General features: G+C 33.1%; 2 protein-coding genes across 2 annotated transcripts; one reads left to right on the top strand and one right to left on the bottom strand.

Annotated features, from left to right (window-relative positions):
* Nucleotides 1-326: 326 nt before the first annotated feature.
* Nucleotides 327-1,690, bottom strand: LOC132301364 (uncharacterized). Its single transcript, XM_059798622.1, has 2 exons — nt 1,428-1,690; nt 327-1,332 (listed from the first exon to the last, which is right to left on the bottom strand). Exons 1-2 carry the CDS (start codon nt 1,688-1,690, stop codon nt 327-329), a joined length of 1,269 nt encoding a protein of 422 aa, XP_059654605.1.
* A 10,957-nt stretch (nt 1,691-12,647) lies between these two features.
* Nucleotides 12,648-14,130, top strand: LOC132301363 (uncharacterized). The gene is made up of 6 exons (XM_059798621.1): nt 12,648-12,675; nt 12,732-12,861; nt 12,965-13,140; nt 13,227-13,506; nt 13,644-13,792; nt 13,946-14,130. The coding sequence occupies exons 1-6, from the start codon at nt 12,648-12,650 to the stop codon at nt 14,128-14,130; spliced, it is 948 nt and encodes a 315-aa protein (XP_059654604.1).
* Nucleotides 14,131-14,585: the final 455 nt, after the last annotated feature.

Raw genomic sequence — 14,585 nt, 5'->3', positions numbered from 1 at the left:
CCACCAAAGGAATAATACAGATTCAACTTAGAATAAGTTACATCATACTTAGAAATGTTTTCTAAATAAGTTAGAAATACTATCACAACATAGTTATACTAATGCAGTAGCGGAGCTCCAAGGAATTAATAGTAATTACAAAATAATTCCATATTTAAGGCCTTAACACCTTACGAAATAACTCCACTAGAATTAGCAATTATATAACTATTTTATCCAGGTATAGGAGCCTTGCACTTTCGATGATTATGACCATTCTCGCTGCATCACGAACAGTGTAACGGCCTTACATTTTGAAAGTGTGATTCGATTCATTTAATACGAGGTCATCCAGGGGGACGTGTTACTGTAGGAGGCCTAAGATGGGAAGCACCTTCACCGTCAGCAGCAGCAGCAATAACAACAACAGCTAGATTCGGCATATCATGCATGGGGACAGAAGACATGAGATGTTCGCATAGTTTTTGTTGTGTTTCAACCCTAAACCATGGATCAACCATCTCATAAATATTTAAAGATAATTCATGGATGGCATAGCATGCATGAGAACAAGGAATCCCACTCATGGTCCACTTCAAACAACTACAAGAATTTTCACTGCCAAATACCACCCTGAATGGTTTTCTGTCTCGATTATATACTGTACACTCAGTAGGCAAAACACGCATCGACTGAAAACCAAGTGCTAACTCTTGCTCTTTTTGGATTTTCTCCTCAATACGATCCCCAACCGGGATAGTCCACTTCTGAATGTCCAAACTCTTTTGGTATAAAAATTTACTGAGTCTTTGCATGTGTGTATCCATCAGCCTTATGATTGAAAAAACCCTCTCTTCTTTCACCCATGCATTGAAGGACTCTGCTTGATTGGTGTATAATTTATCCCAACGTTTGGAAGTAGACATAGCATTTGACCAATGTTCAGGTGAATTCGCCAAAACCCAATCGCACAACTCCCCTCGAAATACCCACATGGCAGCCAATGCATTCTCATACTCATCTACAGTTCGAGCATATGCAATTTTATCGAGTAATTTTTTTGCTTGTTCTTTACCCGATCCTAAACTTTGTCTCCCAAGAATGGATGTAGAAAAATTCGCCGTTAGGTGATGAAGACACCATGAGTGGTACTGGGAGCCAAAAATATCTCTAATACAGCTTATTAGGCTCCGATGCCTGTCGGTTAAGATTGTCACAATGCAACCATCTAGAATCTCTTTCGCCTTGCTCAAGAACCAATGCCAATCATCATCATTCTCAGAAGAAATAACAGCATACGCCAAAGGCCACAAGCCATCATCGCATCGAACCCCGTTGCACCAAGCATTGTTCCTTTATAATTGCCACTCAAGTGGCAAGCATCGATTGCTAACATGGGCCTGCAATAGTTGATAAAACCTCGTATGGAGCACCCATAAGCTACAAACACTCGCTTAAATCTCCCATCATCCGTGCACTCCCACGATGTAATTGTCCCGGGAATATATTCTGCTATTCGTTCACATAACCACGGGACTAAAATATAGCTATCCTTGGGATTTCCCTCAATGATATGACGTGCACACTCCTTAGCTCTCCACGATTGCATGTAAGTCATTTTAGCAGAAAATTCACCGTTTATGTCTATGGAAATAGTCTTAGGGGTGCATTTAGGATTGTCCATAACCTTGTTCACAATAGCTCGACCCATTTCCTTCGACCTAAAAATGGCTTTATAATCTGAATTGTCTTAAGCAGTGTGAGTGTGAACATTATTAAACCGCTTGATTCTCACTATATCACCACTTCCTTTACAACCAGCTGACAATTTCCATGGACAATTATTAACCTCGCACACAACTCTATAATAGTTTTTGCTATTGTCCAAGTACTTGAACCGAAAATGATTACGAAGACCAAACAAAATGAGTGCATCTTTGAAATCATTTAGGCTGTCAAAAAGCTGATCCACGCAAAGAATGTCATCAATGTGTCGTAAAGAATCCCGATGCGCATTTCTTGGAGGAAATGAAGACGTTGATGCAACACTTTGCGGAAGACCAATTGGCGATGTGGCTTCAACAAATTGTTTACAAGTGGATAAAAAGGTATATTGAAAATCACATAACCTATGCAGCGCATACATTAGTGTATTACTTTAAATATATATGTCTTACCTCTCACTATGATTAGTAGGAATTGTGCATCATGCAATTACAGGCGTTGCATCTTCCATATATATATTTAGCATGGGACCACTCGCTACAAGCATCATTCTAAATCCAGATTCTCCCGTCATCCTCAAAAGTTCATTCTTGTTAGTTTCGGTGGTATAATATATGACTTTACCACTCATGTTTGAAGATGAACGTTGTTGTAACTCATTTATAAATGATTCATATGTTGTTGTTGTTGTTATCATAAAAGGGTCTGTGACACCGCCGATGTATGTAATTTCCCCATTCTCATTTTTGTCAATTTTCCCATCAAATCGACAATAGCATATAATTTGTCTCTCATCCATTTCTCCAACTGTTTCAAAAATTGACTCATTAGTTAAAAAAAAACAAAACTAAATATGAAGTTCAAAAAATAATGAAATATAAAACAATTAAAGATCATAATTATATAATGTAATTTAGAGATCTATTTACAGCAAAACACTACCAATTCCCTCAATAGGGATAGGTGGTGTCAAGATTAAACTTTTCCTAAACACACACTACAGACCTTTTTCAAATCAAAATACAACCACAAAATCAATGCCATTGATTAGTAGATAATTGTATCACTATGTGTACAACAAACACATATACAAGATGAAGGAGATTATGAGATGAATTGAGAGTTAAATGGGACAATATAAATTGAAAATAAAAAATTGAGAGTTAAATAGAGAGAGAGCAAAGTGTTGAATATTTTTCACACACATAATTTATGTGTAAGTCTTGAAAATGGGGGAGACAAGTAGAAGGGAATGTTGGAATAATAAATTAATACTAAATACATTTTTTTGATAAATTAACACTAAATACATATATTAAAAAAGCCTCATTTATAGAGTTTGCTAGCTTTTGCATCAATCCTATCATGTGCGTAGATGCCTAAAGACACATTACACAGAGGTATACTCTACATGCCATTTGAGAAAGAGGCAACAATCTTGAATAATTCTTGATCTAAATTGACTTATAATAATTAATTATACATAAAAACTAATTGGACTACCTATGTGTTGGTGGCTTTGAATTTTAACTCCTAAATTCCTAGTTAAAGATTTAAGACTATGGAATGAAGAAATAGAATATGTGTGTGTATATATATATGTATGTAATGTGTATATGTATATACACACATAACACTAGATCAAACTTAGAAGAAGTAATTTAAATATATAGAGAATGCTATCGTTAACAAAGGTTGGAATTTGAATAACTGACCAACAAATGATTTTCACACATCACCCATTATGACAAAGAAATATTAATTAATATAAAATACCCATCTATTACGTTAGATTATGATTTATAAACGTATTCAAATGAACACTTGTTGCTCATTGTTATTTTTGGAGTCTAGGAGATAAAAGAAAGCTTTTTAAGCTTATCCTTTCCAACTTTTCTTTTTCTTATACACTTGTTTTCTTCTGCTTAATGAAGTATGCCTCCAAGATCACATGTTTTTGAGTCATTTTGACAAATCCATTAAGAGAATAATAATCCACATCAATGGAGCACTGTTTATTTAATTTGCTTTAAAACTGAGGTCCACATTCCACAAAATGGGATGATGAAACCTATATGCTACACACTCAGTCCAGCAGGGAATGATTGAACTATTGCCTACTTTGGTGTCCAGGGCAAGCTAAGAGGTCTCCATCTAATTTAATTTTTTAAAAATTGCTAAAATTTGAAGAAATTTTAGTATAGTATTGGTTATCTAATTTTAAATGATTTAGGGACGTTAAATAAATAAAATCTAAAGGTCCTAATCCACTAAAATCCAAACTTGATCTCAAATTTTTTATAAGCATTTGATATCAAAATTTTTGGATTTCCATGTTGAGACTAATCCTAAAAGGCTCGTAAACTGATCCAACAAGTCCACCATCAAATACTTATATATGTTTTTTCTTTTTTCAAAAGCAAAGGAGCATAGATTAATGATGAAAAGAAATAAAATCCAATTGCAATATGTCCAATATATACACACAGATACATATACATATGTGTGCATGTGTTGGCGAGTGTGTGTGAAAAAGGAATCAAGAGGAAGGAATTGAACAGAAAAAGTTACGATTTGCTTACTGATCAGACAAAGGAATCTGAGCCGTGTGTTATCATTTAGGGCTTAAGACTTGCTTCAATTGATGGCGAACTAGAGGAGGTTTGATTAAAAGTGTATCAGTCTTTAATGAACAATACCACAAATATAAATATGCATATATTTCAGATTCATCAACACAAATAATCCTAGTTAGTTGTTAGGATAATAAGACTTCAAAGCCACACAAGTGGCATAATTCATAATTCATCTAATGATAATTTATATGAAGTAAATTAAGTTTCTTCAGGTCTCTGACTTTTAAGCTGTTTCTCAACTGTGCCTTAGTTTATTTGATTATAGGTTTTGATTTTTCTTTGTTCAGTAGTTGATTAATGCTAAGGATCAGCTGATATGCTGAGTTGGTGGTATGTTACACCGTGGCAGAATACTCTAATTGGTTTGATATATTATCTTGCACCAGTATGTATTTAGTAGTTCTACTTATGTGAACAAATGATTCTTGTATATGAACAAATGATTCTTGGGGACAGGCAATAAAACACATTACTAATTAGGTTTTGCTGAGGATTTAGTCTGCAGTCATCAAAGAGCCTTGAATATACAGGTTGAATGAAAAAAGCTACCAAAACAAATGAAATTATTCTTCTTTGGCCCTCTGACTATGTGGGCATGGAAGATTCCCATAAATATCTTAAAATTGAACAAATTGTTAAGTTTCAGAATTCTTTCTAATAGGAACCATTTTTTATTTTTTATTTTTTGTATTACTTACTTTTTCCACTTCTATTACCACCCTTCCCCATCCAAGTGACTCAGCTTGAGTGGTATCTCATGTCACTTCCAAATAAGGATTCAATTTCCATGTAAAAAATAATAGTAAAAAATTGATAAATTCTGACTCTTTTTATAGGAGGATACAGATATAGCTGATTTTACTCATAGCTATCGAGCAATATTGTGGTGTGTATTGGTTATAACTGACAATGTGAATTTAAAATTTCAAATGGATATAATGGTGGTTAGTGTTAATGGTTTTAACTATTTTTTGATATTTCCATTAAAATGGTATATCTCTTTGATTTTGGATCATGTGTGTGGTTATGAAATTATGTGTTGATTTGTAAGGTTGCTTTCAGATTTGGATGAAAATAAAATGAAATGCTCTATAGTTTGCTGATGTAATGAGCTTAAAAATTTAAAACTATATGCTTTGAATATATATCTATATTAGTCCATGGCAACTACTGCTTAATGATCAATAAGCCGTGAAACTACTTTGATCATATGGAGCTTATTAGTTGCATCATGCTTACTACTAGTTTTGTGTATGTGTTCCATTATGTACTAATGAATGTGTGGTATTTAGGCCTATGGCCAGTGTGTGTGTGTTAAAATCATGTATAAACATATATATATATGACAAAGTTGTGTTATGTTTAAATATTTCAGCCCAACTCTTGTAAAAATCAGAACAAATTCATGTTGGTTTGGATGACTCCTAAAGGTTTTTTTTTGGAAGGTTAAACAAGTATTATTATACCGTTTCTCTCATGCCTTCTCTTTCTCCTTCCAGATCGAGGTACGTTAGGGTTTTCTCTCCCCTACTGGCACACGTGTTCTATGGACCTATATTAGAGTATAGTTCACACTATGATTCTTAAGATTGATGTGCTTATTGACGGTCTAGTACTATTTCAATCTCCTCCTAACAGCACTTAACATAATCATAAACTAGATTTAGCTCAGCCATTTTGTCTTGAAGTTTTTCCTCAATCTCATTGGGAAGCTATTCATGTAGTGGCTGAAATATGTTTGTTTTTTTATGATCCAAACACACTCAAACAAACACCAAATAGTGACCAATAGCTAGCCGCAGAAGTTACAATAGGTGTAGCTAGCCTATGGCAAGTGTGTTTGTGTTAAAATCTTGGTCATACAATTCTTTTTAACAGGTGTAAATCTAGCTCCCATTCTCACGATTTGTTTGTAATTTAATTTTGTTGCTTTTGCGCTTTATCTACCACTTTATGTGACTTAGTATAAAACCAAATATAAATATAAACTTACTGAATTTTTCTGTTACTATCAAATACCATTAAAGCAAAATTACAAAATTAGACCCTCCCTCACAAGAAACAAAATTTTAAGAATTTATTAATCATTCTAATCGATTGCAATAAGCTGCCAACATAGTTAATTGAGAGTCAATAATTCAAAGAGCATTTCATTTTATTTTTGTCCAAATCTGAAAGCAACCTTACAAATCAACATATAATTTCATAATCACACACATGATCCAAAATCAAAGAGAGATACCATTTTAATGGAAATATAAAACAATAAGATGTTTGGATACAATTGAAAATCAAAAATTAAAAGTACATAAAGCACCAGATTTAAAATTGGATTCCTCATAAGTATAAATAATTCTTTGAGACTACGCTTTCATGAGTACAAATAATTCTTTGGGAGCTCCGAGAATTAGTGGGGTAAAACCATGTATATCTCGATTCCGAAAAAATATATAATGCAGCTAAAAGAGCATAGGCAGATTTAATGAAGCAATCCCCACAAAAATCTATAAACTCTACCATGTTTGAAGGCTTTTCTCTTAAAAGAGACTTTAGTAGTACTGCACTTATCTGTTTCCCATTGAAAACTTTAAATCACCCATTAGCTGTTTTGATTTTGATTTTGATTTTGATTTTGATTTTGATTCCTTTCCTGGTGCAAAGAGATGTAGTATCCGTATTCACCTTCACATAAAGGTGGTGTCTTTGGTTTGATATTAGTGCCAGAGTTTTGGACCAAAAAAATTAGATCCACCTCAAAGAGAGAGAGAGAGAGAGAGAGAGAGAGCTCTCTCATGTAGCCTTTTCAAAACAGAGCAAAATACAAAGAAATATTGTCAGTGTTCCCTCAACCTCTTCACTCCTCATTTATGAAACCTGTCTTTCTTTATTTATTTGACATCAAAGCTCTGTCAAGTGAAATTCTCAACTCAACTCACAATATTATATATATATATATATATATATATATATATATATGTTTTTGGAGTAAGTGTTGTGATTCTGTACACAATAGGAGATTATTTATTAATTACTGGTCTACCAACAGTCCACTGATGGCCTTTAAACTTCGTAAGTATCATTATCAGTTTGCTTTTATTGCTCCTTTTCCTTGCATTTGTAGCAATAGAAACTAGCTACCCAAAAACACCCTCTTAAATTTTGGTCACTTTGCTGTGGCTTTTAACTATATAAAATTTAAAAGGCAAGACCTCTGATTGGTTTAGAGCTGTGTTTGGTTGGTTCAAAGAACCAAAAAAAAAAAAAAAAGGTTTAGGAAAATAAACAGTGCTGCTGTCCTTAGTATTTTTAGTTGTAAGATGCTTGAACTTTCTTTTCTGCCAATCTAATGGGAAATCAATTTGTTTGGAACTTCACCCTTTTCATATTGGTGCTAATCAAAGAAATGCAAACTGATAACTAATGTAGGACAAAGAAAATGAGATAAAAAATTAAAAAGAATGATATTGAAGTTTAGGCGTGTTCCAAAAATCCATCAGGATCATTACTTGGTGTAATTGGATACGAGTTTTAATCTAAGAACAGACTCAAAGTTTGTCTGTCTTCCGTCTTCCTCTCTTAGCAGCTGATGTAAGCTAGACATACACGGAGTAATGCACTAAAAATAGAGGGGGGGGGGGGGGGAATAATTTTGGGCCATTTAACTCTTTACCTCAAGAACTGGAAAGTTAGGGCCCATCACTTGTATATTATTGAAGGAAGGATGCTGACTTTTACAATCTTTTAGGAATTTTTATTCCTCCAACTAGGGTCACGTATGATTTTTTCATGCACATGGATATTCCAATTCAAATACAAGTTAGTGATTTTCAATATAGAATTATAAATATGAATAAGGATTCTGATCGTATTTGTATCTTAATTTGGGATACTTGGAAAAGTAAAGCTTTGTGGTTTTTTGTGTAACTGAATGTAGAAAATGATTGTATTTGGGGCTTTTGGCACACATATGAGTTGGGTTGCTTGTTATCTTATGTATATTATGCCTTTATATTTAACATTGAACTATAATCTGATGTATGTAACAAAGGACATGCATGAAAATTTGTTTTTTATCGTGTTTAATTATGTTTTCTTCAGCAAATTCTGAGTATTTTAACTATGAAAATCCATGCTAGTGGAAAGATTGTAGGATAACATTTGGGATATCAGCTTAGTCAACATATAAAGAAAGCATGAACTCTTCAAAAACAAGCAAACCTAATTACAAAAGAAGAAGCAAAAAATAAAAAATAAAAAAAACATTTGATTAATTAAGTATCTACTTTAGGAAAATTTTGCCTTTGTTGGTGGGATAAAACTGAGTTTTAAAAATTAATTTTGTCACGCACAAGAGAGCAACATTTGTTACGCACATGTCAAACATATACAACAAACAGAGCAACAACAATCTTGATTGCAGAATAGAAATTATATATATATGATTGCATAATAGAAATTATAAGAGGAGAATATATATAAACATAACCTAGATGAAAATCAGACATCCAATTGGAAAAAAAAATAAAAATTATAACACTAAATCAGGACCATAATCATCTAAAAAATAAACGTGTGTGTGTTAAGAAAGAGAGAGTACTTACCATATTACTAGAACAACAATAAATGAATGGCAGAAGTGGAGAAGTGCTTTGCTGGGCTACAGAGAGGGCGCACCAATGACGGTTAGACGTGGAGAAGTGCTTCGCTGTTACAGAGGGGGAAAGAGAGAGGGCTTGAATGAGGGTTAGGGCTCAACGGCTACACTTTAATCCTGTTACACAAGGGGGGGGGGGGGAGGGGGGGAGAGAGAGAGAGAGAGAGAGGGCTTTTGAGGGCTCTTCACGAATGAGATGAGGGAGGGTTAGGGTTCCATGTTCGGTGATGCTGTGTTTGCCTGGTCTTGCTTCGCTGGATTTGTGATGCACGACTGAGTGTATTTTAGGGCAACAATGCTTTAGAGTTGGGTGACTAAATTAAACGAGGGCAATAAGGTAAATGTGCTGGAATAGTGAGAAGGGCATTTTAGGCACCACAAGTTTTAAACAGTAATAATTCATGTGCCATGTTATCAATTTAGTCAACCACATTTTTAAGAAATATGGAACTTTGACTTAGCCTCTTAGTAGATATGGAACCCTAACCCCATTTATATGTAATAATTCCTAAACATATCATAACACATTAGGCAATTTGTAGATTACTTTTTTATTCTTTATTTGTTAGGAATGTACGTGATCTACCACTAGGCATATTTAAAATTTTGGGTTATGCTATGGTTGTTAGCACCTTAACCCAAACTCAATTCTAATTACGTTCCAGTTCATAGACATGCCTCTGATTTAGAGCAACAACAATCTTCAGTACGAACGCCAATAAATGAATGCTGGTAATTGCCACTTGAAACCAAGGTTCCACTTGAAACCAAGGTCCATGTTCATCTTGATTATCAATTTTCTAATTACTCAAAGTCTTAGCCCCTAAATCTTTGATTTTCATCACCCTCCTTCTCTCTCTCTCTAAATCCTGATTAAGTCAATTTGTACAGCTGGTCTGTTAGAATGCTTGTTTTTTTATTACCCTTTTATTCGGAGACAGGATTTCATCTTAGGGCCAAAGTGTACTTGAATTTTTATTAAAAAAAATCAATAAATATAGATTGTTCAAATCAAAAGGCAAATAAGAAAAGAAAAAAAAAAAAAAATCATTGCCAAATAATATGTTAATCAAAGAGTAGTATAAGAAAGATAAATATGAGACAAATATAAAAAAAATAAAAAAGAAAAAAATTATTAATTGATAATATCTTTACCAAAATAAAATTACAACTGTCCTCGGGTCTTTATATTATTTTGAATGTGATACCGACATTGAGTTGTGGAAAAATAAAAAGAAAAAAAGAAAAATGAAAGAATTAAGATTCCATTAATCATGAACAAAGGGAATACAACTTTAAAGGAATTTAATTAGTAAAAGAGAAAGGAAAAAAAAAAAAAAAAAAGGTAAAAGATAATTTTAATAATTAAGAATTTAAGGTAATTTTATATTTTCAACAGTGATTTCCATTCTTGATTGAAAACGGCATTTTCTGTCATGGAAAGTAACTCCTACTTTCCTTTTCGTAATTGTTAGAGGGACATTTCCTTATGTGTTAGGTTTCGTTATGCAACTTTTGTATTATAAATACCTCCTCTACGTTCTGTTAGGCGGCTTTCATGCAATTAATAATTGTTTTCAGAGTCCTCTTGGCTTATACTTTCTGGATTCAAAGTTGATTTATTGTTACTCCGTCAGTATTCCAAGGTAAGAAACTTATGAATTTTGGGTTTATATTGATTACAGTGTATTACGTATCATGATAGAGAGTAAATTGTAGAATTATTTGATATTCGTGGGTACTTTTTTGATCCATATGCTCGTATAAACAGGAAGTCATTTGTATCTGCTTCGCTATCTCAACATGGCATCAGTGATCGTTCAGAACCTAAAAAGCATAGTAGGGATGTCTAATGCGGATAGTAAGTGATTCAAAGCCCGCAAAGTTATTTATTTATTTATTTTTCTTATTCCTTTACATTACATTAATAAATAAATGTAATATAATATCGTTTCTTTCTATACATGCAGACAAACATAGTGGAAAGTGTAATGCCATATTTCAGAGTTCTCTTTTTCTTAACTTTGTTATTTGTTGTTTATTGTTCATTCGTGATCGTTGATTTGACTTGAAGGTCCTAAATTCCATGAACTCCATTATGGATGCCAGTTCTCTCAGTAGATGTGGATTTTCTTTGACTCTTACAATTATCTAAGGAATGTGGAAAAAGCTGCTGTTCTTTTTAGCATTGTTTTATGAGAAATTTGTGATATAATCTGTCTTCCTAGCTTTACTATCTTCATCTTGTAACTTTTAGGGATATTAGTTTTCAGATTGTAAAATACTTCTATTTAGGGAATGGAAAAGATCTTATTTTAGAGAAAGATAGTTCTGGCGTGTTAGATGGAGAGGCACGCAATACGCTGTCCTAAAGCCTTTGAAATCTCCCTTACGTGTAGGTAATTACAATCCACCAAAAGCTCCAAAATACAACTCCATTTGTTCCCTATGTGCATGATCACAGAGAAGTTTTTACCAAGTTTTGATATCACGTTACTCCAAAATTGAATATAAGAAATAGAGAATATGTATGGTAGGAGTAGACTATATTATTGCAGAGAGAGAATATGATTGCAGATAGAATATGTAGGTGTTTTGAGACAAGAAGAGAACTTGTTTGATTGATTTTTTCCCCTAATCGATCACAACCTACATATTTATAAACTTTATCACTTCTTTTCGTCAATAAGTATAACCCTAAATGCGTTGTTTGGCTAAATCATTGTTAACGGTTATTAACACTTATAATCTTTAATTACTTTAATTTCCTTAACGTTATTATTATTATTATCCCATGCAGTTAATTAGTTAAGGACTTTCGAATTTCTAACCAATAGGAATTCTAGAGTTGAAAGTTTTAAAACTTCTCTTATAACTCTTAGAGTAACTACAATCTAATCTATAAGGAAGTATGAAGTTTTCACTTGTTATATATTAAAAAAGGGAGAGAATGCATTTCTTGTTTGGTTTTGGCTTGAAGTTCAAAGTGCTTAATGCTTAGCTCAACCTAGGAAAAAGAATATTATTTATTGTTGAAGTTTAAGCTTGATTTTATTTTGTTTTGACCATTTTGATTCACCCTACTGAGCTCCAAAAAATAAATGCAATGAATGTCCAAAGCCCAAAAGTATAAAGCTGCATATGCATGTTAACAACCATTATGCTCTAAATGCTTAAGTTGTTAGAACGGGGGAATTTTAATATTTAAATCATTCAACAAGCCTTTTACGTGTGGCCTTCTTTTTGTCCAACACATATTTTTTAATTTTTAATTAGGTGATTGTGGTGTTTGAACTCGAGACCTTTAGCTTTGATACCATGTTGATAACCATGTACTCTAAAAACTTAAGTTGTTCGAGTGGGTGTTACTTTAATATTTAGATCCTTCAACAAGACATACACAACTTAACCAGGTTTTGGTAAAGAACTTCAACAAATGAACAAAAGTAAATGAATTTGGTGGGAGAGTACTTTGATTATGAAAAGTGGCGTTTAGCAAGCCAAGTGAATTTTTACTGAATCATCCAGATTGATCTGGATGCATATATAAACATGGAGTCCTTTAATATTTTACCACCTAAGCCTAGCAGAAGTCATCACCAATAAAGCTACAAGACTTTATAAATTCCTTCATTTTACATTCAGCAGAAAAAATGTCATCTAACATAATTGACGCAGTTGGTAAGTTATATTTTATTTCTGGTGACGTTAAATATTTGTCCGTCTTCAATCTGTAGCAGAACTTAAAAGAACATTGCGTGATGTCCACCCATCGCATTATATCTTCAAGATACAGTCTTTCTCTATGCTTCTGAAAAATATTGGAAATTACGAATCAGGAGTTTTTGAAGCTGGCGGCTATAAATGGTGTGTTTTTTTTTTTTTTTTCTCTGTTCCATACTCTTCAGTCTATACATGTTCTCTACATCAAAACCAAGTAAATCACATTTATGTATTTTTGGGTTTTCAGGAAATTGTCAATCTATCCAAATGGGAATAAGAAAAGAAAGGGGAAAGATCAGTACATTTCACTATACCTCGCAGTATCCGACGACACAGCTAATCTTCCTTCTGATTGGGAGATCATTGTGAACTTTAAATTATTCGTCTTTGATCATATACGTGACAAGTACCTAACTGTCGAAGGTAGTTTCTCTACTATGCATTCAATTTTCTGAAATCTGATATAGCAACATAATATTTAAATAGAGAGATATCTATATATTATGTAGATGCTGAACCAGTGAGGCGTTTCCATGGGAATAAAACAGAATGGGGTTTTGAGAAATTTCTCTCTCTCAAGAAGTTCCAAAATCCTTCAAACGGGTACCTCATCAATGACACCTGTGTATTTGGAGCAGAGGTTTTCGTTATGAAATATTCAGGCAAAGGCGAGTGTCTGTCCACAACAAAGTTACTAAGTAACAAAATTTACACTTGGAAGGTTGACAAATTTTCAGATAGTGAAGAATATCTATGCTCCGATGAGTTTAAGATTGGAGGGCGGAACTGGTATGATCAACATTTTTGTGTTTTTGTTTTTGTTTTTTTTTTTAAAAAAAAAAAAAACTTGAATGTTCTGAATTTGAAACTGGCTCATTTGATTTCTAAGGCAAGCTATTATTTGTTTCTTTTTATAATGAATTCAGGAAGCTCTCTCTCTATCCCAAAGGAAATTGGAAGTCAAAAGGCAAAAGCCTAGCTCTGTATCTGAACCTAGTTGATTCTGAAAAACTGTATGCAAAATTCAAGGTGAGGGTAAGGGATGAAGTCAATGGTAAACACTTTGAACGCGAAGGTAAGAATTGTATTCCTACTCTCAGCTGATTTGGATGAGCTTGTTTACTGCTAGAGCTTTTCTTTTTAGAGGGATTGAAACTTTTTTTTTTTGGGTTATTTTTTTACTTTTCTTTTCTTTTTGTTAATTTTCCTTCAAAATTTATCTTTGCAGCTAGTGTCTGTTTCTGTGCCAGGATTTCAACCTGTGGATTCCCAATCTTCATGCATCGAAGTGATCTCTTTGACGAATCAAAGGGCTTCAAGGTGAAAGATACTATAATTATTGAGGTAGAAATTGTAACGTTGTCCGAGACTAATTCCATTATGTGTTCGGAGGAGAAGAAACAAGACAAGTAGAGGTGGGTGAAGGAATTACAAATTATAGCTAGCAATATTGCGGTGGATTTTAATTGTTTTGATTTCCTTTTTATCATTTAATTATCAGTTTTTGATTTCTTTATCTTATTTGAGACTTTGTTTCTCTTTGTTAAAACATCTCATCATAATTGATTTCTGTATTGTTGGTCCTCCATGTGGAATTCCAAACATGGTGAATAATGATCCAACTTGGAAGAATTTAATAAATGATAGATTTAAACTGATATATATTTTTTTGGTTACCGATAAATCAAATGGACTCGAGCAAAGGGGTGTATCATGAATTTATTATTTTTGACAGAATTATCCTTACAAATAATCTTTCACTTCTTGATTTGGATCTTCCGATTTGAATTTGTTTCATAAAAAAAAATCCTTAATATATAGGCACTCATGCATGGAAACATCAATTTGTTATACTGAACTAATAGGTA

The sequence above is a fragment of the Cornus florida genome, unplaced genomic scaffold (genome assembly GCF_030987335.1).
Source record: "Cornus florida cultivar Cherokee Brave unplaced genomic scaffold, ASM3098733v1 CherokeeBrave_3.0.0_Hap2_Chr03, whole genome shotgun sequence".
NCBI classification, from domain to species: domain Eukaryota; kingdom Viridiplantae; phylum Streptophyta; class Magnoliopsida; order Cornales; family Cornaceae; genus Cornus; species Cornus florida.
Note: the sequence above shows the minus strand (reverse complement) of the source record. Positions and strands in the feature narration are given on the sequence as shown.